Here is a 27179-nt window from a genome sequence, read left to right on the forward strand (position 1 = left end):
TTTGCCATAGCACTTTAAATTTATTTGGTGGCTATATTACCATATCATTTAATGTTAAAAATGTCAAGAAAACAGTATAATGCTAAAAATGTAATTATTTCATTTCTTTAAGTTAGTGATCAAACTATAGAATGACTCTTAATAATTAATTTACAACTTTTGTGCTTAAGTTACATTTTATATGAATGCAAGTATAATTACACCCTCAAAGTTTAGCCAAAAGGGTTCAGCCTTTACATTTAGGAGATCTGAATTCTAATGTGGTTATATGACCTTGGGCATATATATTAACCTCCCTGAGACTCAATTTTCCACTCTGTGTAAAAGAGATAATAAAAGTTTCTCTGGCCACAAAATACTGTGATTATTTAAGATGTTTTGTGTGAGAGAACTCTGTAAAAGTACTATTTAAAAACGAGTTAACATTAGTTCTGTATATATTTTCTAGTACATGACAAAATTAAAATAGAATGAAATGTTTGTTCGAGAATACCTGCCTTAGAACTTAGTATAATATTTTATATTAGACATGAAGTTCAGACACACTGAAGTAAGTTTAAAGAACAGATATTTATGTTGGAAATTGAGATACTCACTGAATAAGATGAAACTAAAAAAAAATGATTGATAAAGAATTGTGGCATGACAGTAGGTAATTACCCTTTTGGTCATTGCCTGATTAGAAAGCAAAATCTTCTAAATATGATCTCAAAAACTTCAGCAACACATAATATTACTGTAATCACAGTAAATGTATACATCGCAATGAGAAAAATGGTCTTCTCAAAGTGTTCTGGCACCATGCATTTTATAACAGTAAATTTTTTCCCAAGAGATCCAGCATCACACAGGTAGAGGGGTTTAACTTGGAAACCAAAGAGGTGAATCTGAAGCCAAAATGCTATCACCTCTAGACTAATTCTTAATAAAACAGAGAGGATATAAATCACAGTGTAGATAGGCTTTTGAAGAATGCATTCTTGATTGATGCTTTTACATGCAGCATAAAGATGGAAAATAGCTCCAGGAACCAGGACAATCACTAGTTGTAAGGCCCAGAACACCTAAAGCATGTCAGAAATATCTTAGTCAAATCAGCCAACATATTACCAAAAACACATGAAAGAGACTGACTCTCAACAGAGGCAAACTTAACAATTCTAAGGTTCGTAAGTCTTATGAGCAATAAAAATAATATAATGAAGATAGTAATGTTGAGCATATTTAATTACTAAGATGTTTAAAATTTTAAATTTTAGTAACTGTAAAAAATGTATTCCTATTTTGCTGTCCTCACTTACCAATTATGAATAATAATGAAGTATTTTATTTTAGTAGCTACCCAATTTCCATTTTCTAATTACAGGCCTAGAGTATAATACTAACATCAATAGATAACAGAATTGTGGAGATGGAAGAAACTCTTGACCAACTAAAATTAATTTACGTGAAATATATAGCCAGTTAGAGAACAAGTAATAATTCTAGAAATAATACCTGTTAGGGTATTCTTCATCTTATTATGACATTATTTTACATTTAAAAAGAAAACAATTTTTATCTGGCATAGGGGAAGGTTTACGTGCACACAGAAAAACTTACTTGTGGAGTGATTGGCCTAAACTGATTGTAACAGAAGAGATTTATTTCTCTTTTGTCTGGATCACAACTGAAGTGCAAAGCCTCATTCCCATAGACTGCAAAACCTAACACCCCAAGGAAGAACATTCTTACTGATCCAAAGAAAAGGGTGTGGAATTGACCGATCACGGTTGGAGGCTTCACCTGTTAATGGTTTTAGGAGAAAAAGGTGTTTTGAAAACAAACATTAAAGAAGTACATTTTAAAGGATGTTTTCATTTTCACATTTTAAAATATTTAAGATTCATGAATTTTTGAAGCAAGATAGAACTTTAGACCTCATTAAGCCCAATGCAAATTCTGCATCATGAGATTGCTCACCACTTTGCACTCCGAAAATATGAAATGCAACAGTCAAATAGGGACATGTTGCTAATCAAATGTATAATCTTGGAAATATTTAAAAAGCTCTGAATTCAATGACTATCCTTCCTACCCCTGTAATCCTTTTGCAATAAAATCAAGAGAATCTTAAAATATCTAGGACCTCTTTTAGAAAATTAGATAACAAATCTAATATTAAATTCATTGGTATGCACAGTATCTTAACAACCAAATGATGTTTACTTAATTGTCATTACAGCTTATTTTCCACTTCTTAATTATCAGATTGAGAAGAGAGTGAGCTACTTTAAAACACTAACAGCTAAAAGTACTTCCTGAATTATTCTAGTTATAGTTTTAAATTCAGAATATTCTGAAGTATACGGTTGATATTTATATTATTCTCCATATATGTAGAGGTTCTTATTCATCAACACTTATGAAATCAGGTTAAAATACAAGACAAGATTCAAACAATTGTTTTTTGTTTGTTTGTTTGTATAATACTTACACATCCTTCATAGACGTTTTTGATGTAATTTAGAGACATGTCTCAGGAGCTGTTATCCTGGCATCCCTGTGGGTTAATTCTTGACCCACATTGCCACTTCGCTTCTGCCAGAATAAAACTCATATTCTCTCATGACTCTTACAGCAGAAAACACTTATCCCTGCAAATTTCTCTCCCCTCCTCCTTTTCTTTTCTTTTTTTTTTTTTTCATAGATCTCTGGGGCCCCAGTCAACTTTCCTATCTCTGTCCCAAAACAAAACAAAACAAAAACAAAGAAAAGCAGAGGGCATGTGGTCAATGTAATAATCCCTTTACTCACACCGTCAGCAGAGCCAGCCAGACAGACAGGAGTGCCAGCAAAGCAAGAGGCCAGTCCAACAAGGGCTCTGAGCACTCAGGGCCTCTCAACTACCTGAGAATTGCCTATATGTAAATCAGTGGATTCTTAAGCTTAGAGTTTTCTCCAAAATTTCCAGTGATCTTCCCCCCCACCCACCATTTAGGTATGTCTGAAAAGATAATTACACAGGAAATATTCCTGATTCTTTCTTGTTTACTTTTATGGAATAGGACTAATTTCTGGGACATTTAAGAACCTGTAACACAGGTTATGACAGCTATTACAGCATCGAATATTATGGATATGTTGCTATATTTGTCTTTTTGCTGAATGCTTGCCGTGGACATGGAAAAATCTGCAGTTAGATCTCTATTCTGAGTGAAAAGATAGTGTCCTGCCAACCAAGATGAGACCAGGATCAGCACAAATCATGTGAACAATCCTGCCTTCCCTTTCTTTTGTCCTTCAATAAATACATCAAGTGCTAGACATTGTTATGAGTGCTGGGATCAGCAGGGACCAGAACAGACAAGGAGATGCCTTCCAAATGATACATCTGTATAATATCTTCTACCCACCTATACTTCCATACAGCCAATGGTGGATCAGATCTGCTTCTTCACCTGCCTTCCTCATCTTAGTTTTGTTTGTGATCTGGGAAAGTTGTAACTCTTGACAACTTCACTGCTTAGCAAGCAGAGAAGTGATTGTATAACACATGCAATTATAGCCAATGGGCATGGGGCAGTGGCCTTGTTGAATAAGGGTGTTGTACTGGATAGGGAAAATAAACAATGTAATGTTCTCTCAGAGCTGTTGGATGAGAGAAATTGCTGTATATTCTCATCTTCTCAGAAACAGAATTCCAGCTTTGCTATGTATCGGTTTCTATGAAGGGGTATCCAAAAGCCAAACTATCTTTTGCATGGCAGGAATCTTGCTTTGACTTCTACCATGTGCAAAAATGAATGTGTTTGTTTAGACCATTATATACTATGGTGAGACATGTAAAAATCATCAAAGTCTTCCTGTGTTTTTTCAGAGATGAACAAAATTAGCTTGAACCTTAATTGCATGTGTAGATGGGAGAAACACAGTATCATTTTCATTGTTGGGATCTATGAGGGACCAGATAAATAATACTGCTCTTCCCTTTATAGGTTATGATCCAATCAAGTCATAAGACAAAAGGATAAAGCACATGGAGGCCAAAATATCACCCTTATTATACTCTTATTACCATAAAGATTATGTTGGAAGAGGGATGTGGTTTATCTCTTTGGGAAAGTGTGATTCTTAGGCAGACACAGGTGCAGGCCTCGTCAATGCTGTTTCACGGCTGCCTTTCCCACATGGAGTGCCTCCCTGCCTCTTTAAGATTTTTGCATGAGAAGAGCAGAGTAGAACTGCTGATCTCTGTGGACAACTGGCTTCCAAGGGGAAAGTGCTAAGAAGTAAATGATGAATGCCCAGTTTTGCCTTCCAAACGTAAGGTAAAGTCACCAGCTAAGACAGTGGCTATAGTGACTCGGGCCTCACATGTTTGGCAATTGGTAGGGCTGTTAATTAGGATGACAACCTGAGTTTCTTTACATGCTAACAGCTGAGGGTACCAGAAGCAGCAAAAGAGGACAATCCCCAATATGCAAGCATTATTTAGTCCTCTGCTTGCTTCATGTTTGCTAATGTTACATTAGACAAAGTAAGTTATACCGCCAACCCAGATTCGAGAAATAGCTATTCCCTTTTGACCGATCTGCAGTCACATTGCAGAGGTATAGGTACAGAAATAGGAAAAATTTGTGACTAATTTTATATTCTATCACAATATGCCCTCTGATCACATATATTCATATTTCTCGCACATGTTTTCACCCTCATTCCAGAATGGTGAAAGTCTCATCAAATGCTCTAATTAGGGTTGAAGTTCAAGGTTTTGTGATTTGCATCATGTGCAAATCTGGATGTGGTTGATATGTGGCTCCTTGTGATCTAGAATCTAATGAAACAAAAGGAAAAGTTATCTTCCACACAACGTTAATGCACAGTAGTGATACAGGGATAGGATGACTCTGACAGACACCTCCACTTCCAAAGTGGAAGAACAGGAGGCACACTGCTGTCACTGGCCCATAGCAATTCTGAAATTTTGCATAGGACATAATGCCAGTTCTCCCTATTCTGAAGGCAGAGAATATCCCATGATTAAGGCATCGTGCTACTCCTTGAAAGATGCTTCCCAGTCTACTGTACTGTACTTCTTAATCAAAGTGGTTTCCTGGTGCATTGTTGTCAATAGTCTGTGGCTCCATCCTCTGTGTTCTTAGCCGAAAATATATGACCACTTTCATCAGAAAATGGTTGCATTTGAAGCTGAATATTTTCCTCAGACTGCTCCCTGCAGAAATTTGGAGGGCCAGAAGTCTTTTTTTAGTTTGACTAATATCCATTTGATTCGAACTAGTAGTTGTTTTGCTTTTGTTTGTTTTGTTTGCTGGTACAACTCTCTTAATCACTTTTTTAGTTTCCAATATATCAGTTTTAATGCACTTAGTTTGAAAAAAGTTATACCCACAATTATTTTAAAGAAAGGATTAAGCTTCTCTGAGACCATGCTTTTAAAGATTTTTAATAGCTTTGGTCTAATTGGGATGGTCATTAGTCATGTCTTAAATATTTTGAGTTTTATCGAAGGATGTTATAGTCATACTATTGATTTGCTTTAGGAATTTTTACATGCCAGGGACACTAGAAATGAAAAAAAAAAACCAAACAAACCAAAAAGAATTCCCATGTTGCAAGTCCTGATTCCTCTGTATTTTCCCCAAATTTTGCCTGCAATCTCATCTCTAGGTCCCTTCACTAGGTCATCACTCTCTTCTTATACCTTATCAAATGTGGCTAGGAGTACCAAACTGTTAACTTTTAGAGTTCTTTCTGAATTGCTTCTTAGCCAGAATAAAATTTTCATTAGTATGTTTTTTATCTTTCATGTTATTTCAGGTGACTATTGTGCTGATTGTCTTTGTATTATATCATATGAGTCACCATATTTCCAGCCTGCTACAGTTGTTTTCTCAATGCTTTTCCAGCTTCCACTAATAGTTTCACATTGCTTTTCCTGCCTTTGGTAATAGTTTCTTTGTTACTTTTTCACCTTCTGCCTACTGCCTTGTTCCAAAGATGATGCCACATTTTTAGGGTTCTGTTCTAGTAGTGCCTGATCCTTGGTACCAATATATGTATCAGTTAAGAATTTTTTCATAGCAAGCCACTCTCAAATTTAATGGCCAAAGTAGAAAGCATTTATTTTGCTCATGGTTTAGGAGGTTATTTCTCCTTGTCTGGACTGGCTTAGTGATCTCTGTTGGGTTCTTGCGTGCATATGTGGTTAGTCAACAGGTCAGCTGCCAGGTGCATTATCCAGGATGACTTAACTCACATGTCTGGAGGTTGGCAGACTTGGGCCAGAGTGATCGGGGTGACTAAGGCACATGTCTCTTGTCATTCTGGAGACTGGCCCAGACTTCTGCTTGTGGTGGGAATTACAGAATTTCCAAAACAGAGAGTTGAAAAAGCCAAAAGTGCAAGAGCTTTTCAAGCCTCTGCTTGCTTCAGAGTTGCTAAGGTCCAACTAGCCAAAGCAAGTCTCATGGCAACCTTGGGTGGATTCCAGCTCTTGGTAGGAAGATCTGAAGTTACATTCCAATGGCAGGGATGTGGAAATGTGAAGAATGTGTAGTGATTTTACAATCAACCCCATGACTGGGGTAATTAAGTGAGGAAAGCTAATATTCAAGAAACTTGCTTGTTTCATAATGCAGTTTGGAGATCAAGGATATGTGCATTCTTCCTAGAGAATCAGTTAATTCAAACTAAAGTTTGGGGCCTGCTTGTATGCTGTCCACTGAGCCTTTCTTTCCTGATGTGAAAAGGATGTGAGAAGAACGAGAGCAAATGGGAAAAAACTCTCCTATAATAAAAATCCAATAATAATATATTAGCCTATGGAATGGTTTCTATTTGCTATTAAGTATTTTAAACAAATTATCTCCCTGAATTCTTACAACTCTGTGATATATGTTCTCTTATAGGTCTATTTTACAGACAAAGCCTAGAGAGTTTAAGTTACAGTTAGTAGATGGCAAAACCAGGTAGTGAAAGATAGTGAATGAATTGCTTGTTGTTAACTGGTGAGCTGTAGGCACATGAGAATATTATTAGGCTGATTGTTAGGACCCTGAAACATGAGGAATTAGGGGGGAGTAAGTCCAGACTTTCTTATTTTCTCCTGCAAAAAGCTCAGAGGTTATTGGTGCCGTGGAGGCTGGCCGTTTTCCCATGCTCCTGGCCTGATCTCAGTGTGAAGAGGAAAAGCCAAGCAGAGAACTAACCCAGTATAATACGTGCCAGGGGAGTACTTGAGAAATGTGAAGGACTCCACAGAAATGAAGCCAGCTAAATTTCTTTCTCATTTGGTATCCATGTGAGGAGGGCGGACCATATGGGCTCTGGAATCCGAAAACCTATGTTTGAACCCCAGTTTTACCACTTGGTTAGATCTGAGATCTCGGGGAAATTATTTACCATCTCTGAATCTCAGTTTCTCCAACTGGGGATGATGGCAGTATTTACCTCACAGAGTTGTTGTATGAGGATTATTAAAGTATTTGGGAAAACATTCTTCCTGTGCTTAATGAGACCCCAAATCATCTGTTATTTTCTATTAATTTTTCTTAGTTATGCAGACTACAGAATATTCAATTAATAATCCACTTTAAGCAAGTAAGAGCCACTGCTTTCTTCAACATAAAGAACATTTGTATTGGCCATGAAGAACATTTTTGGGAAGAATGAATAACATGGAAATCCCACTTTTTAAAAAAAAATTTTGTTGATGTTTAATTGACATATAACGTTATGTTGGTTTCAGGTGTACAATGTAATGATTTGATATTTGTCTATATTGCAATATGATCACCATGGTAAATCTAGTTAACATTTGTTGCCATCCATAGTTACAAAAATTTTTTTCTTGTGATAAGAACTTTTAAGATTTATTCTTTCAGTAACTTTGAAATATGCATGTCTATTTTCAATGTTTCTCCTCTGTCTCTGTTTAATCTTTCTTGGGAAGGAGTTTCTCTTCCTTTAAAGTCTACTAAGATGCCAAGACTAGTGGGATTGAAGCCCAGGGAAGCTTTGAGTAAATTTAATCACTAAAACATAACTCTGCTGTCCCAGCTCCAAAGATTTTAAAATGACCCAGTCACCTCCATCAATTTCCTGAGTAAATGGCCCAAAATTTGAGGCTTGCTTGCTCAAACTTGCTTAAAGCTTTTAACTTCAGCAGAGGAGTGAAAACAGGTTCAGATCTTTTTCTACTACTACTGTTATTACTATTACTACTACTGCTTTCACACACACACACACACACACACACGCACACAAATGCATGCACAAATTGCTGACATTTATTGATTACTACTATTTTCCGGTCCTGCTCTAAACTACGGGAGTCATGTATAATCTTTTGCCAGATATTCTTGGAGTCCTAAAATTTCTGAGATTAAAAACATTTAAGACCTGTGTGGTCTAGCCCAGAAAGGGGATAAACCTCTAATTTTGCACAGAACTCAAGATAGGATCAAATGAAATAACAGTGTAGGAAAGCACTAGTCAGGCTGGCTAACACATACCAACCCATAAATATTTTTTCATTATTACTATTTGCAAGCTGTTCTAAATTAATACTTTAAACCTAGTCATAGGTATTGTTTTAGAGCTATGTTTTTTTACATGTTTGTGCTTATTCACCTTCATTTTTTTATTCACCCAGTAAATATTGAGTACCTAAAATATTAGCTGCTATGTACATTGTTGGAAATGTGTGAGAATAATATAGCTCCTGCCTTCACTGGGTTTATAGCAGAGCATGTGTGCTTGTATGTACATATATGTATGTATGAATGTATAAATATATGTGACTGACATTTATCATGCTGATAATTTGTTTAAAATAAAGCATGATTTATAGTTAATCCTTCAGAGTACAGTCACAAACTATCTCGGCTTATTTTACATCTGGCAAACAAGGAGAAATAATCTCTATAAGTTTCCTCTCTAGCATCCCTTGATTCTCAGAGTTTTGCATTGTGTTACAGTAATTTACTCTCCTCCTCATGAGATATCCAATGACTGTTGAATGGGATGAAATAGAGATCAATTTAGGTACTCCCAGTAGTAGATTTCACAGAAGGACAGCTGAGATAAGGCAATCTGGACAGGTGCCTCAATTCATAAATCACAATCCTTAACCAATTCGCATCTCACTGAAATCTCTGACCTGCCAAAATTGGGTTTGTCTTTCTGCATGAATAATTTATATTCTCTGGAATGGAACTGGGGATGCCTTAGCAGAAAGGGTCAATAACCAATCATGTTATTTTAGGCAAATGATTTAACTTCCTGGGTTGCATTTCCGTTTCTCCAAAAGGAATAGGCTGGATTCCACAATCAATAATTTCACAATTCTATGGTTTTATGATTCTAAGTCTTATAACCATAGTTGGAGCTATTATACTTGTTGTGAGATTTACTGTGAGTAATTTGTATGTTACCATAATTGCTTGACCTAATGGTTAAATTGAAGGCCTCATTTTTCATCTTCATCAATGAGTTTGTGCATTTCCTATTTCCAATATGCCTATACTGCACGGTTTCTAGTTATATAACACATATGCCTTATTTCTTTTTCAGATGTTTCATCCATACAGTCAAGCCCCATAGGGGAATACAGTCTATAAATCCAGAAGACCTGAATTTGTGTCTTTTTCTACCATTAGGGTTGTTATTTAAACATTTTGTGTTAACTCTGCAAGTTTTAGTTTTTCTAATTGTAAAGTGGGGAAAATAATTCTTACCCAATAGCTGCTGTAATTAAATGAGAGAATATATGAGGTAATATCTAGCACAATGCCTGACACTAGTTAGTTGATTTCTCAATAAATACTACTTTTGCTCTTATTACGGAGACTAGACTCATTGTATCAAACTTGAGAGGAAGTACACCAAATAGGTCAAAACGTGGGTTCTTGAATCAGCAAACATAGATTTGAATCACAGCTTGTGATGAAAATGCCTCAGGAAAATTAGCTAACAACACAAAGCCTCATTTTCCTCAACTGCTGGGATTTGTTGAGCTCTCTGGATCTGTGGATTTGTTTTCAACAAATTTGGGGGGAAAATCAGCCATTATTTCTTCAAATATCTTTCTGTCCTTTTCCCCTTTTATTCTGAAACTCCAAATACATAGATGCTAGAGTGCTTTATATGGTACCCGATCCTCTCTCTAAATGTTTCTTCTCATTGTGAATAGTTCTTATGTTAATGTCACTGATATTTTCTTCTACAGGGTCTCATCTGAAGTTAGTCCTACTCAGGGCATTTTTCATCTGTGATATTGTATATTTATCTCTAGGACAAAAGTCAGTGAACTGTAGCCCATGGATCAGCCACCCCTTTTGTAAAATAAGGTTTTATTGCAACATAGCCATGCCCATTCATTTATGTATTGTCTGTGCTACAAGGTCAGAGTAGTTGCAACGGAGGTCATACAGCCCATAAACCTAAAATATTTACCATCTGGCCGTTTAAGAAAAAAGTTTGCCAACCTTTCTAGGGCCAATCCTGCTCTACAAGTTGAATGTGGGTTTTTTTTTTTTTTAATCTTCCATTTCTCAGTCATCATGTAATATTTTTCTCTACCATTTTAAAGGTAGAAGGGGTATATTTTAATAATTGTTTTGTTTTCTTTTTTGTCTATTCTAATGATCAATTTTTTCCTCATTATGAATTATACGTTCCTGTTTTTTGTATGCCTAGTAATTTTTAACTGAATTGCTGACATTTTGTTGGTTGCTGTATTTTGTTGATTTCGTTTCACTGGTATTAGAATTTGTCCTGGTACACAGGTAGATTACTCGAGTCAGTTGGATACCTTCAGGCTTGATTTCAGCGTGTAAAGATGGGTTTAGATTAGCTTGTAGTCAGGCAAATCTAGGCTCACAACTAAAGAAGTATGTATGTATCCTGTATATTCTATAGGATACACATTGCATTACAAAGTCTTTCCACACTGGCTGAGGAAACACAAACTATTCTCAACCCAGTTTGCACTTCAACTCTTTATGGGTGATTTTCTCTGACCTTGAGAAGTTTCTTCTATTCATGAGCAGATCTGCACTCAGTCAAAGCCTCAAATGGACCCCCTCTGATCTCTAGAGTTCTCTGTTTAGCTCCTGGCTCTATAATACTCTGCCCTCTAAATTCTAGCCATTTTGTCTCTTCAAACACTGACTTCTGATTCCTCGATTCAGTGAGGCCACTGAGCAATGTTAGGGTTTCCACTTCCTGAACTGGGGGGAGGGGTGCTGAGCTGCCCCTAGGGAATAAGCTCATGCAGTCTGAGCTTGCCTGGTTTATTTCTCTCTTCTCAGTGACTTCAGTATTGTGCTGCTTGTTTTCCAATGGCTGCCCCAAATTTTACAACGATTGCTACTTTTTTTGGTCCAGTTTTCTAGTTTTCCCATCCAATTTGTATCATTCTATTTCTACTATAACACAAAAGCCTTTAAAACTAGTTTCATCATTCTCAATAATGTTCTGAAGGGTAAAGATCATGGGATCTCTGAGCAAATATAATTTCAATTTTGCAGTATTTGTAATACAGTAGATATTACTTTACACTTAAAATTAAGAAGTCAACAGAATTCTATCCGAGTGTCAAGTAGTTTAGGGTCAGCAGTAAGTCAGGCTGTGTTGATAATTTAGTACAGTTGCTTAGCATGAGGGAGTCTGAAATGCTTCATTACAATCTCTGTGACTGATTGGTTGTGTTATATTGGATACATTTCTGCTTTTTCCCTGGGTTTCAATTTCCCATCTATAACAAAAAATAATAATAGTACCCACCTCATAGGGTGATAGATTATGTATTTAACATAATATCTAGCACTGTAAGTACCAAATTAACATAAAACATTATTGTGTTGTTGTTGATATGATTGTTTTTGAGAAGTTGTTCATTTGTTGTACTGAAGATGAGTCTGCAGGCATTTAAGGACCCACCCATGCCAGAGTCCTTGGAAATTCTTGGCGCTTTACCATTTGGATGAAAGCAGACCAATTAACTTGGTTGCAACTGACTGGACCAGCTCTTAGGGCACCAGCCAAAGCTATCCATGAATTGGCTTGATTCAGAAGGCTAAGCCTGATGAGGTCTTCTTATTTAGATGAGTCACATCTCCTTTTCTGGTGTGATAAAGGCTATGGTGCTTTTCCTACATACCATCCGCCGCTGCTAGGAATATTGGCTGCTGACAGGGCCCAGTTACATCCTTCGCTGAGCATAGCCCTCTGCTGCAGGGAAATGTCTCACCTGAGCAAGTGTTCCTTCCCAGAGGGTGACACGTAGCCAGAAACTGGCTGATGAAGAGCTAAAAAGCCTACTCCCATTCTATTTCAGAACAACTCTGAAGGGCATCCCAGCTTTTGGGATGATGGAACCTTCAGATGCAACTGCTTTGCAGGAGTTTCTTCATCTGCTCAGTCCTGCCTTCCTCATTTCTTTCTGGGGTCAATTCTTAAAAGCATTCTTCAATAAACCTCCTGCATACACATTGTCATCTCATAATTTGTTCCTAAGATGCTTGGGGAACATGAGTGTGAAACACACACAAATGAGAGGATGTTGTATTCTCAGTGCAGAAAAACCCATTGCTCTGGCGCTCTCTGAGACCTGACACAGGCGTCCGAATTGGGTGTATTGACAGCAAGCGTTATTGTATAACTGCTCAGATGGTTTCCTATGCCTCCCTTCCCTGTGATTCTTAACTACAACATTCTGCCACCCAAATGAACATGGAAATGTTTATCTTTTTAAACTGAACATGTGTTCCTGAATACATCTCAAGCCTGATGCACCTGACCTTAAAAAGGAAGGAAATATATGGAGGAAATGTAGAAGGGGAGCAGTAGTTAGACCAATTAGTCCCCTGACATTAAAAAAAAAAAAAAAAAGCCCTGGAGGCAGCCTAGGTGTTTGTCCCTCAGCTGTACCAGAAGATGGAATATTTTTTGGCTGTCAGATTCGCATTAACTTCCCAAAGACTTCTAGGCCCCCTGACACTTTTAAAATAGTCATTATATCCCAAAAGATCTTTAGAACATAGGCATTTCTCCTAAGAGTGATTCCTAGATAAACCTTAAGGGATATTATGGTAATTTCTCAATGAATAGCTTCTTCATTATGAAATAACCTGCATCTTATAAACGTGATTTTGGAGGGCTCTTATCTTGAAGTTACCACAAATTGCCATTGACAAATGAAAAACTTTGGCATCAGGATTGGCTATGTGCCCATGATTAATATTCTTAGTAGTAACTTAGTGATGACTACAGATATGGGTGTATTAGCATAGCCTTTCAACATGTTCAAGTTTTCATGTGATTTCAAATTATTTAAATGGTAAAAGAGTTAGTGAGCATTATGGCACTGTAGCTGGATGCTTTAGATTTATTAGTTGCAGGGTTATTTTCATCTTTCTGAAAAAATACGGAATTATTAAATTTGTGCATGCCAAGTTTTATTTTTTTATTTTTTGTGAACCAGGTATCTGTAGGGAGGTACATGCCTGACATCAAATGGTTTTTGTAAAATCATTTGCTATAGAGTCAAACTCAAAAAACTCATGCTTAGTACTACTCTTTGTTGATGCTTGTCCCTGATTTCACTCCAATTTTCATCACCGTAAGTTCCATAAGTCATCAATTTGTTGTAATTTTTCAATGTTGGACATACTGAGAAATTGTCAGTACTTTTGTCATAAACTTTAGTGTGGAAAAATTAATGATTCTATGTTTGGTAAGGTGTACTGTAATTGCTGCTTAATTTTAGTATATGTTGAATCATATTTTGTATTTTTGAAATACATAGCATTCCTTTAATTTATGAAATGCTTATAGGATCAAACTTCAATGCATATATTCAGTCTTATGTGCACAAATTCCAGATTACTGAATTAAAACCCTGTGCTAAATTGCTGGGCTATCATTAGAATTTCCATTCCTTATTCCCTTTGTGACATGTTACCAGGGAAAATTCATTGCTTTGAATAATAATGAGCTTGAGACAAATTTAGCTTTTGAAAGCTGATTAATGCCTTTCTCTGTTTTGAACACCTAATATATAAACCACCTTTGCTTCTTTTTGTAAAGAAAATTTAATGGCTATTTTTCTATGAATTCCTACTTATTAAGTATTGGAATGTGCTAATTTATCTTTAAAATGTTAATATAGATCTTGGGATGGAAATGTACTGGAGCTAGTAAAATATGAAACCATATGTGAGATGACATTATTAATATGCTACTAACTATAATTATTTCAGTTTTATGAGTCAGATGAACTAAAACCATCGCATATTCTCTGACAGTTTCAGAAGGAGTGATTTTTCCAGCTTTATATGTTAGGGGTATAAACTTTTCAAGGTATTAAAAGGTCCTGTGCGTATCTAATGAACTTGTCATCACAAGCATTTTTAGACACTCCAGTGAATGGAAACCAATCCCATTTTTTATTGTTTGTTATTGAGATACAAATAGCTTAAGATGAGTTGTGTGCTGCAAATTTCTAATAGCACTTTTTATCTGTAAAATTAATATGGGACTTCTTATTTTGGGTGAGGTCCCATATTAATTATATTAATCATGATAATGTTAGAAGTTAATTTATTAAAAGCAATTATATTAAGGTATTAAGGACAAAGAAAATAATTATGGGGTTATTTGGCTAACAAGAGTTAAAATTTACAGTAACAATAAGCTGAAAGATGATTTTGTGCCAACAGATCTGTTAAAAATATGTAACACTGAATTATGAATAGAAACTTAAATGGATAAGAAAATAAAAGAATGTCTCAATAGTACCCAGCGGAAAATTGTTCATCAGTTATCAAATGACACAAAAGATCTTGTGAAAAAGCAGGACCTTGCTGGGGTGTATTCCCTGGAGTCAGTAGACAGAGCAATATGGAATTGAATGGTATCACAGATATGCTATAGAGACCTTCCATTGATTGCTGATTTGTCAGAAGCAGAAGCATCAACAACCTATGAGGGTTTCAAGACTGTTAGTGAATGTATGGTTCTAGTAATTTATCCTTGAGTCCTTTATAAAAGGCTCTAAGTATAGAAATCCTTGAATTTCTTGGTATCCAAAAAGATTTTAATAGTTCTTCATACCCCCTTGGAGCCAAATATTCTATGTACAGCTTCTTATAATAATTTTAGGCTGAAGATAAATTTTTGTGTGGATGTGGGCATATGTGTTTGGATGAGTGTATTTTTTTGTGAGATTAAGATACTGCAGAGAGCAATGGGTATTGAAATTCTTTCTTTGATTTAACATTTCTGTGAAATCATAATTCAAGGTCTTTGGATAATTTTTCACAACCATTACCCATATGTCAAATTCCAAAAGAGCTCAGTGTTTTAATTTGATGCCAAATATTAGAACTAAGAACTTAAAAAAAAAAAAAGCATTCATAGAAAGAAAGAACAATAATGCCTTTCTAGTGATTGAATATCTGTCCCCTCCTGTTCCTCTACTTCTACTAGTGCAGTTCAGGTCTGGTATTAATAGTTTGAGACTGTCTTCTTCTTGCTCTATTACCTGCTCAAATGCTTCTACACCCAAAGCTGGAGTAATTGTTCTATATATGGTTTTGTTGTTTCCCTCCAAAATCATCTTTGCTTCCCAAATTTTAAGGACCGTAGACTACACACCTTAATTTAGCATTTTGAGTATTCCATAAGTTGGCCTTTTTCACTCTGTTATCCCATTCTTCTAGAAAAATCTATGCTTCAGCCACTTCAGACTATCTCCTACACCTCAAATGTGCCTTATTTCTTTTCCATATGTAGATCCTTTGCATTTTCCAAAACGCCCTATTTCATCTTCCCACCATACTGTTTATTTTCCCCACTAAAGTCCTACCCATTTAGGGGGCTAAATTTACATTTCTTATGTCAATGATTCCATCCCTGATCAACTGAACTAACAGCAAATTTTCTCTCTGAATTTTCAAAACATTTGGCAATGCACAGGGCTAATACTAGGCCACTTAACATCTTTGAACAAATTAGAAAAACCGGTGAGCAGACTATGACTCTAAGTGAAGTAGGGAAAAGTACCTCTTAATCCATGCAGATGGAGCTCTTTGCCAAAATGCGGGGCTTAATGAACAGATTCACCAGACTTTAGTTATCTTTTCTGTCACTGTCTAGCTGGCTGACCTTGGGTATAGTATTTTACCTCTCTAGATTTAGTTTTCTTCCCTGGAAAATGGGGATAATAATATGAAATTCATACCATTGCTAAGACTAATATGTGAGATAATGAACGTAGATTATCTAGCTGGATATTTGGCATATAAACCCTAATCAGTAAATTGTAATGACCTTTATAATTATTATGTTTTATGCCACCATCCTTAGTTTCAGGGCTAGTCTGTTTTTCTCCTTGAATTAAAGTTTCAGGTATGGAATTTAAATATATTTGTAGACACAAATGCATTTTTGTTTTTTTGACTGGAATGTTTACTGATGATCTTTATCAGATCAGTACTTCCTAAATAAATATTAACAAGACTACATTTCTTGAACCAAGATGTTATTTTCTCCTGCTGTTGACATTAGCTCAATACATACAGAAATACAAGACCAGACACAGAAAATATATATGAGGAAGGTAGTAGTCTTATTAATACCCTGACCTCAATTTAAAGTTATGATACATTTTGAGAAAGACATTTGTTAGTATGATCAAACATTCCCACTCAACTAATGAGAACACTTTCCATTTTCTGAAAGACAATTTGTGAAAAAAATATCAGATTACTGACCACAAAAATGTCAAAACCACCTAGTTATCTGGAAAAAACAGCAATAGAGATGATTCTCCATACAACACCAAAGACAAAGACCTTAACCTTGACCCACGGAGATTGCCTTCAAGGCGACAAAGTAATTTATTTTTCTAACCTAGGCTCATTCAAATTCTTGTCTTCTCTGGCAATATTGCTGCAGGTTATATTCGGTGGACCAAATTCATATCAGTCTTTTAACCTCTCCAGAGCTCTTTGTATTGGCTTTGAGTGAAACTTTCCTACTTCATAATTGGGCTCTTCATGCTGAGAAACCTCTGGGGGATCCAGAGGGACAGCCAGGAAGATGTGAATGTAGGAGGGAATTGGGCCAAAGGAAGGTATCTGTTAAGCATTCATATATTTGCATTTGGAGAGTGTAAGTGACTTCAATATTTGGGCTATGTTTATATTTATGAAATATGAAAACCTCCATGTGAAAAGGAAACATTCAAGTAAAAATTGACAATTCAGGCAAAAATGACAAATATTTGAATGTTTAGAGATATTTAGATGCTTCCAGATTCTGTTGGCTGCTTGTTATATAATTGGATACTGTGGATAAGAAAATAAGCAACATTAGCATTGTTCGATTCCTCAGTCCTGGTGTTCTACCTGTACTATGTATATAGTTGAAAAAAATGAGTGTAATGAATGCATTTAATAAAATATATGGGATTATTTCATTTTTATTTTATTAATTACTATTTTATATTGTTTTGTTTTTTATTATTATTTTATTACTTCAGACATGATCCACAGGTAGATTGTAAAACAACTAAAGTTTGTGAGAGGAACTTTTCTTGCAAGAAATCATTCTGTTTCATAAAACTCGCCAACAGTCAAAAGTCAATGAACTCAGTAAGTTCTTCATGTGCTTCATGACTCAGTAGTTGCAGCAAAATCAGAAGTTTGAATTACCAACTCCATTTTTGATAATGAAGTCTTCTTTTTTTTTTTTAAGATTTTATTTATTTGACAGAGAGAGACACAACGAAAGAGGGAACACAAGCAGAGGGAGTGGGAGAGGGAGAAGCAGGCTTCCCACCGAGCAGGGAGCCCGATGTGGGGCTCGATCCCAGGACCCTGGGATCATGACCTGAGCTGAAGGCAGACGCTTAACGACTGAGCCACCCAGGCACCCCAATAATGAAGTCTTCTTATGCATTTTTAATGAAGTCTTCTTATGCATACAGAATCTCAGAGATGCAATGCATTTTCAGAACTGAAAAATAAATACGACTTTAGGCTATAAGACTAACCCCTTTACTTTTGTTTTTAGAAGTGACAAGATAGAAGAAATGGCTTCCAAACCATCAAATGTAGGAAATCTCTTTTCAGCAAAATGAAATATTTCAGCTTTTCCAAATGCTTAAATCAACTGAACCTAAAGTAGTAGCCTAGCTTGGGTCATAAATTCAGCTATGGCATTTTAAAAATTTTTGAAAAAAATTAAAATAAAACTGAAAATGACATTCCATTATGGGTTAAATTGTATAGAATGTTTTACACTGTTAATATTTTGTGGTTTGCCGAGATTTTTTGCATGCATTATTTTATATAATTTATATTATAAATTCATGACATGGGTAAGGCAGCTTTAGCTTAATAATATTTGCTTTTGCCAAGGCAAAACCCTTATTAATCAAATTAAGTATCATAGTTATAGAAATAAAATTCAAAGCTAATTCTTTTTCTGACCTGACAGTCACTGCTCTGGTTATTGCACCTATACTCAAACAGCACAGATGAAAAGAAACTGCTGGAGATATAATAATTCTATTGTCATTCTTTTGTTATTTTGATTTTGTTCTTTATGTGTTTACAAGCAGTTGATTCATAACTGAGATTTACGAAGTGTGAGCAGCACTCAGCAGGTGGCGCTAATGAGACACAAAATATTGAGTAGTCAACTCCTAAGACCCGAGATTTGGTAGTTAATAAGGATGTTGGAGGATAAGAACAGTCTGATTGCATTGTTTCTCATTTGAGGAGTACTGATGCCACATCAAATAATTTTAGAGATTTATCCAATCCTTTCTTTATACTGAGTTTGAAGATAATATTCTTTCTTGTCTACTTCATAATATTTTTAAAAAAAGAGTATCTTCGGGCGCCTGGGTGGCTCAGTCGTTAAGCGTCTGCCTTCGGCTCAGGTCATGATCCCAGGGTCCTGGAATCGAGCCCCGCATCAGGCTCCCTGCTCGGCGGGAAGCCTGCTTCTCCCTCCCCCACTCCCCCTGCTTGTGTTCCCTCTCTCGCTGTGTCTCTCTCTGTCAAATAAATAAAATCTTAAAAAAAAAAAGAGAGAGAGAGTATCTTCTTTCACTTGAAAACTAAGCCTAGTCATTTGCCTGTATGAACTTCCTTCCATTCATATGCTGGAAGAGGGGGGGAAATGAATGACATTGTGGTTATTCCTTTAAGCACAAAATATGGAATTCAAAAGAGATTCTTAGGAGCTACTAACTCCCAAGAAATTATAATCCTATTTATCTTTGAGGGATACCTAGCAGACTGTTTACCAGATCAACAATTAGGCCCAGTGTTCAAAGGTGGAAGAGTCCTTTTGTTTTGTAGCTCCACTAAACATTCAGAATGGGAACCAGATATACTGTGGCATTAAATGAAAAATTAATTTTTCAGAATAAGAAAAGGCTATTTAATTAGAAAGGATGGAACTGTTTGCTTATTTTGTCAATTTAGCAATTAAGCTTCACAAATAACATCTGCTCATGTGTTAGGAAGTGACTTGGTGGCTTCTGAGCAAGTTATTTGAGAGGTATCTCACCAAGGAAGAAAGAGTTGCGTTTTAAATGGGGAATTCAGCAGAGTTTACTAAGAACAAACTAATGCATGTTCTCTGAAGTCACATTTCTACACAGATTATGTGGTCATTGACATTTCTGGTATCCTCAGTTTTTCAAAGCTCAATTTCCTTCCAATAAAAACGAATCCCATCCCAATTCTGTGTTCTAATTTGAATAAAGTGATCAATTTCACATTTTTGTGAATCCTACTTGAAACTAGCGATGCATAAAACTACTTCAAAAAACTTTCCTCTAGATGGCTAAGGTTTAAGAGACTGTTACATAAGGGACAACTGAGTTAATTTTTTTATAAGTAACATTATAAAACTCATAGAAATCACATTATTATATAACCAGAGCATTTTTTTCTTCTCATTAAGAAAGGTATCTAACTTTGGTTTTTATCAACAAATCAGAGATTATGACTGTTGTATTCATTGCCTTTTCTCAACAAAAATGACCTCTTCTCAGGTATCAGATTTTGTTGTGATATAAATCAACAGTGATATAAGCCAAAGACCATGCATCAGTGAATTCAAGTATTTTGTGGGCATAGCCAGGATCTTTGATCATGTTATAGGATCAAGTTGAAATGTTTTCACAATGGGAAGAGTCTGCTGAGATAGCCAATCAACTTCTTAGTAGGATTATCTGAGAAAAATTTAATATATTTCTTGTCCCCACAAGTTCCCTAATTGAATATGACTTATTTTGATCTATCCATGGAAGCTGTTGTCAAGAAGACTGATGTGAATTACATGCCCTAGTTAGAAACGTCCATAATTTAGGGGGTCCATAGATTTTCTATACATAGTTAATCATTAAACATGATAAGCTACTGAGCCACCTCCTCTTCTTTCTCCTCTTCTTTCTTCATCTTCTCAACACTTTTATTGATATATAATTCTCACCATATCATTCATCCATTTACAGTGTACAATTAAATTATTAATATATTCACAGTTGGGTAACCATCACCACAATCAATTTGAAAATATCTCATCACCCTCATACATACCCCAAGCCCGTTAAACTTTCCCCACATTTTCTCCCAGCCCCTTCCCTCTAACTCCTCAGTCCTAGGCAACCACTAAAGTATTTTCTATCCCTATAGATTTGTTCATTCTGGACATTACATTTAAATTTTATACATTTCATTTCATATAAATGGAATCATACAGTATGTGGTCTTTTGTGATTGGCTTCTTTACTTACCATAACATTTTCAAGGTTTATCCATACTGTGGCATGTATCAGTACTTGATTCCTTTTTAATACCAAACAATATTCTATTGTATGGATATATTAGATTTTATTTATCCATTTATCAGTTGAGGGACATTTAAGTTGTTTCCATATTTTGGCTATTATGAATAATGCTGTGATCATAAAGGTTTTGTGTAATATATGATTTGGTTGGGTAAATACTTAGGAGTGGATTGCTTAGTAATATGGCACTTCTTTTTGTACCCTTTTGAGGAACAGCCTGACTGTTTTCCACAGTGACTATATCATTTTTCATTTCTACAAACAATGTATAAGCATTTGAATTTCTCCACATCCTTGCCAACACTTGTTTTTGTCAGTCTTTTTGATTATAGCTCTCCTAGTAGGTACCAAGTGGTATCTCATTGTGTTTTGATTTGCATTTTCCCACTGGCTAATAATATTGAGCTTCATTTCATGTGCTAATTGGCCATTTATATATCTTCTTTGGAGATCTCTGGATTTATGTATCTTCTTTGGATTTATTTAGATCGTTTGTGCATTTCTATATTGAGTTGTCTTTTTGTCATGGAGTTGCAAGTGCTCTTTATATATTCTAGATAAAAGTCCCTTAATAGATATATGATTTATAAATTCTATTCTGTGTATCATTTCTTGATGGTGTTCTGGAAAGCACAGAAGTGAAGCCTTTCTTTCATACTTGATTTTAGCGATTTGAGTCTTCTCTCTTGTTCTGATCAGTCTAGCTAAAGTTTTATCAAGTTTTTTGATCTCTTCAAAGAATGAAGTTTGCTCTCATTTTTCTATTCTTTATTCCACTAATGTCTGCTCTAATTTTTGTAATTCCTCCCATCTGCTTGTTTAGATTAGGTTGTTCTTTTCATTGCTTTAAGATGAAAGAATAAGATATTAAATCAAGATTTTTCTTCTTTTCTAATACAGGTGTTTAGAGCTATAAATTTCTTTCTAAACACTGATTTGGTTGCATTCTTGTAATTTTGGTTTGTTGTATCTTTATTTTCATCTTAAAATATTTTCTAATTTCCATTGTGATTTCTTATTTGACACATTGGATACTAAGGAATATGTTATTTAATTTCCACATATTTGTGAATTTTCTAAATTTCTTCATTATTGATTTAGAATTTTATTCCATTGTGGTCAGAAAACATTTTAATGTTTTTAATGATTTTAATAATTTTACATCCATTGAAGGTTGTTCTTTGGCCTAACCTGTGATCTATCCTGGAGAATGTTTCATATGTACTTCAGAAGAATATGTATTTTTCAGTTGCTGAGTGGATTGTTCTAATGACGTGTGTTAGGTCTAGTTGGTTTATAGTGTTAAGTCTTCCAGTTCCTCATTACCCCTTTGTCTAGTTGTTCTAGGCATTATTGAAAGTGAGATATTAATATCTTCAACTCTTACTAATGAATTGTCAGTTTTTGCCTTAAGTTCTGTCAATATTTGCTTCATGTATTTTGAGATTTGGTTATTATGTACAAATGTGTTTAGAATTCTTAAATATCCTTGATGAACTGACCCTTTTGTCATTATGAAATATCCTTCTTTATCTCTAGTAACCCCTTTGTTTCAAAGGCTATTTTGTCTGATGCTGGTGTAGAACTCCAGCTCTGTCATGGCTCCTGTTTGCATATCCTTTTTCCATTCTTTTCCTTTAAACCTATGTGTATCTTTGAATCTAAAGTGTGCCTGTCTCATGCTGAGTTAGGTCTTTTTTTTTTTTTTTAAGATTTTATTTATTTATTTGAGAGAGAGAGAGAGAGAGAGAAAGAGCACGAGAGAGGGAGAGGGGCAGAAGGAGAAGGAGAAGCAGACTCCCCACTGAGCAGGGAGCCTGACGTGGGGCTCCATCCCCGGACCCCGAGTTCATGACCTGAGCGAGACAGATGCTTAACTGACCGAGCCACTCAGATGCCCCCGATCTTGTTTTTTTTTAATTTTTAATTTTATTTTTTATGTTAGTCACCATACAGTACATCATTAGTTTTTAATGTAGTGTTCCATGATTCATTGTTTGCGTATAACACCCAGTGCTCCATTCAGTATGTGCCCTCTTTAATACCCATCACCGGGCTAACCCATCCCCCCACCCCCCTCCCCTCTAGAACCCTCAGTTTGTTTCTCAGAGTCCATAGTCTCTCATGGTTCGTCTCCCCCTCCGATTTCCTCCCCCTTCATTTTTCCCTCCCTACTATCTTTTTTTTTTTAACATATAATGTATTATTTGTTTCAGAGGTACAGGTCTGTGATTCACAGTCTGCCAACCATTGCTTTTTGTTTGGATTGTTTAATCCACTCACCCTTTATGTTATTATTGATGTAGTTGGATCTTGTGTGACATTTTTCTTTTTGTTTTTTTGCATCTCATACTTTTTTTGTTCTGTTCCTCTTTTATTGCTTTCTTTTGTATAAAGTAAATATTTTCTAGTTTAACGTTTTAATTCTTTAAATAATGATGCAGGAGAGCTAGGTTCTTGTCTCATGGAGTCGAAGAATGAATCTTGTGGACAAAGGAGAGTGAGTAAAATAGAACTTTATTAAGTGAAGATACAGAAAAAGCTCTCGAGAGTGAGAGGGGTTCTGACAGGGTTGCCACTGAGGGCCTTTAGGGTTGGTCTTTTATAGAAAGCTAACCAGGGAACTTAAATCCTTTTAACATCTCTATTGATATCACCATTGAGCAAGGACTAGTGATAGCACCTTCAATGCCTTACTTCCTTTTTAGGGTCTGGTTATTCTTTGTTGGATGCAGGTGATTATTATAAAAAAGACAGCCATTCCACATGCCTAGGGCAGGGTGTTCTGGTTTGTTCCCTTATCTCTGGTTTCGCCACACCTCCACATTTTTGGGATTTCTGTGAGCCTGATTACATAGCCCACTATCTATCTCTCCCTACCCAGCCCCACCTGTCCCTTACTCAATAATTTTTTTACTATATGTTTTGTGTTATTTTCTTAGTGGTTGCTCTAGGCCTTATCATATATATCTTATCAGAATCTACTTCAGATTTATACTAAATTAATACTAGTTTATGTGTAGTAAAAGCCCAACAGTACATTGTTATAATTTTTACTTTATATAATTATTCCTTTTAAAGATGCTGGGAGAAGAAGAAAGACCAAGTATGTATTTATTGTTTGTTATAGTAACTTTCCTATTTACCATTCCTGGTTCTTTTCATTTATTCTTGTGGATTCTCTTTATTTGTTCTTATGGATTCATCTAGTGTCTTTTCTTACTCCTGTATAATTCTGTTCCCACCCACCTACTCTGTGCATTAATTGTCAAATATTATTATATTTTATGTATTATAGGCCCAACAATATATTTTATACATATTGTTTTATACAATTGTTTTTAAAATAAGTTAAAAGAAGAAAAAGGAAGAAATATGCACATGCTGTCCTTTCTAACTAAATTTACCCACATTCTTTGATTTTCATGTGGATTTGAACTACTATGAGAGTCACTTTCTTTGTTTGATTGTCTTTCAGAGTGTCTTTCATCTTGAACTTGCTCATACTCTGTTCCTGATACAGTAAGTTTCCTTAGGGAGAGCTTTGGAGCTCTCTGCTTTCATAGCTTATCTCTTCCTTGTGCAAAATCTCTTTCTCATTGAATGCTGATTTGATTGTGATGTACCTTGGTACAATTTTTTTAAGCCACAGGTAGAGTTTATTGAGTTTATTTAAAAAAACAAAAACAATCCCAAACAAGACTTCTTTTGACATTAAAATATAGAACAGATAATTCTATCAAGGAGTTCTTATAGATACAAATATCTAGGTTAAATGCAGCAACTTATAACTAAATATGATTTTATTCTATTTATCTTTTTTAAAAAAAGACTTTATTTTTTAGAACAATTTTTTAAAAGATTTATTTTCTTTATTTTAGAGAGAGTGAGAGTGTGGGGAAAGATGGGCAGAGGGAGAGAGAGCATCTCAAGCAGACTTCCCACTGAGTGTGGAGCCCCAGGTGGGGCTCCATCTAACGACCCATGAGGTCACCACCTGAGCTGAAATCCACAGCCGGTCACTCAACTGACTGAGCCACACAGGAGCCCCCTTTAGAGCAATTTTTAAAGTGGCTTTAGGTTCACAAAAAAAAATGGCAAGTTACAGAGATTTTCTCTACATCCCCTCCCCTCATAGGTACACAACCTCACTATCAACATCCTGCATGTGTTCAGATATTTGTTATAATTAATAAACCTATATTGACAGATCATTATCACCCAGAGTTCATAATTTACATTAGAGTTCACTCTTGGTGTTGTATTTTCTATGGCTTTTGACCAATGTATAATGGCATGCATCCGCCATTATGATATCATACAGAGTAGTTTCACTATCCTAAAAAGTCTCTGTGCACTGTCTCTTTTCCTCTGCTTCCTCCATAATGTGAATTCTGGCAACTACTGATCCTTCTACTGTCTCCATAGTTTTGTGTATTCCAGAATATCATACATTTGGAATCATACAATATGTAGCCTTTTCAGGTTGGTTTCTTTCACTTTGTAAGACGCATTTAAGTTTCCTCCATATCTTTTCCTTGCTTGATAGCACTTTTAAAATATTTATTTATTTATTTGAGAGAGAGCAAGAGAGCATGAGCAGGGTGAGGGGCAGAGGGAGAAGCAGACTCCTTGCTGAGCAGGGGGCTTTATGCAGGGCCGATCGTAGGACCCTGAGATCATGACCTGAGCCGAAGGCAGATGCTTAACTGACTGAGCCACCTGGGCACCCCAATAGCTCATTTTTTAGTGCTGAATAATATTACATTGTCTGTATATACCATCGTTTATATGTCCACCTACTGAAGGACATCTTGGTTACTTCCAAGTTTTGGCAATTATGAATTAAGTTGCTATAAACTTCCATACACAGGATTTTGTGTGGACATTAAATTTTCAATTCATCTCAGTAAATACTAAGAAGCATGACTGATACATTTTATCATAAGAACATATTTAGTTTTTTTGTTTTTTGTTTTTTGTTTTTTGTTTTTTTTAAAGATTTTATTTATTTGACAGAGAGAGACACAGAGAGAGCAGGAACACAAGCAGGGGGAGTGGGAGAGGGAGAAGCAGACTCCCTGCCGGGCAGGGAGCCCGATGTGGGACTCGATCCCAGGACCCTGGGATCATGACCTGAGCTGAAGGCAGATGCTTAACGACTGAGCCACCCAGGCGCCCCAGAACATATTTAGTTTTGTAAGAAAGTCCAAACTATTCCAAAGTGGCTGTATCATTTTGCATTTCCAGCAGCAATAAATGAGAGTGCCTATTGTTTCACATCCTCATTAGCATTTGCTCTTATCAGTTTTTTGGTTTTTTTAATAGGTGTGTAGTTGTATCTCATTGTTGTTTTGAATTTAAGTGCTTTTTATTTTTTGACAACCTACATGACATGTTTTTTTTTTCTTTCTTAAAAACAATGCCTCTGCTCCAAATAAATCAAGGTCAAAATAAATGAAGAGCTCAAGATGACAACAGTCCCTTTGTCTAAGTCCTGGTGTTGTGTGGATGAAAAATAGCAGTCAGTTATGATAACACATGATAACATCCAAAGTGTAGCCAAATGTGTTAACATATTTCACATCTAAACCAGCCTTAAAGTAAATCACATATGGGGTCACACCATCCTCGTGGTAGTCCAGGATAACAACCATGTCGTCTGGATTCATGGTTTTATCAATGAAGAACTGGTTGTTTTTGAAATTAGTGAAGATGTGCTTGATTTGTTCTGTAGCCCCGGTCATAAAAGGTTTCACTCTTTCTGGTCTTTGTTCTTTAAGTTTTCCTTTGATTGATTTCATATAATCTTTGATGTACTTCTTGTGGGTTTCTTTTGTGAATCTGGTTTCTTGCAAGTGTTGGTTCATGACAATATCAACTCCAGTGATCACTGTGATTTGGGTACCTTTGCCCTTGGGGCTTTCAATGAAGACATTTTCACCAATGAGCGACTCAACAGTGTTAACTCTGTCTTACTGGCCATATTCCCCTCCACCCACAGGAGCTACCCAGCTTATCATGGGACTGATGAGGTCCCAATAGATGATCATGACAATGGCTAGAGAGAGTCAATGGTAGTGCTAGCCTAGCAGGAGCCCAGACCTGGAAGTAAATGGTATGCTGCCAGAAGGCATGCTGGGGGAGGGGTTAGTGGGTGGAAAAGCTATCTGTTCAGATTTTTTGCCTATTTTTTAATTGGAGTTTTTTGTTTTTTTTATTGTTGAGTATTAAGTGTTTTTATTTTTGGATAACAGTCATTTACCACCTATGTGTCTTAGAAATATTTTTTTCCCAG

General features: G+C 35.8%; 1 protein-coding gene and 1 pseudogene across 1 annotated transcript; both read right to left on the reverse strand.

Moving 5' to 3' along the window:
• Positions 1 to 668: 668 nt before the first annotated feature.
• Positions 669 to 2515, reverse strand: GJE1 (gap junction protein epsilon 1). The gene is made up of 3 exons (XM_036080931.2): positions 2477 to 2515; positions 1603 to 1785; positions 669 to 1064 (listed from the first exon to the last, which is right to left on the reverse strand). The coding sequence occupies exons 1-3, from the start codon at positions 2513 to 2515 to the stop codon at positions 669 to 671; spliced, it is 618 nt and encodes a 205-aa protein (XP_035936824.1).
• Positions 2516 to 26406: 23891 nt separating this feature from the next.
• Positions 26407 to 26867, reverse strand: LOC118528513 (translationally-controlled tumor protein-like; annotated as a pseudogene).
• Between the last annotated feature and the right edge of the window lie 312 nt (positions 26868 to 27179).

Source organism: Halichoerus grypus, chromosome 9 (genome assembly GCF_964656455.1).
Source record: "Halichoerus grypus chromosome 9, mHalGry1.hap1.1, whole genome shotgun sequence".
Lineage (NCBI taxonomy): Eukaryota > Metazoa > Chordata > Mammalia > Carnivora > Phocidae > Halichoerus > Halichoerus grypus.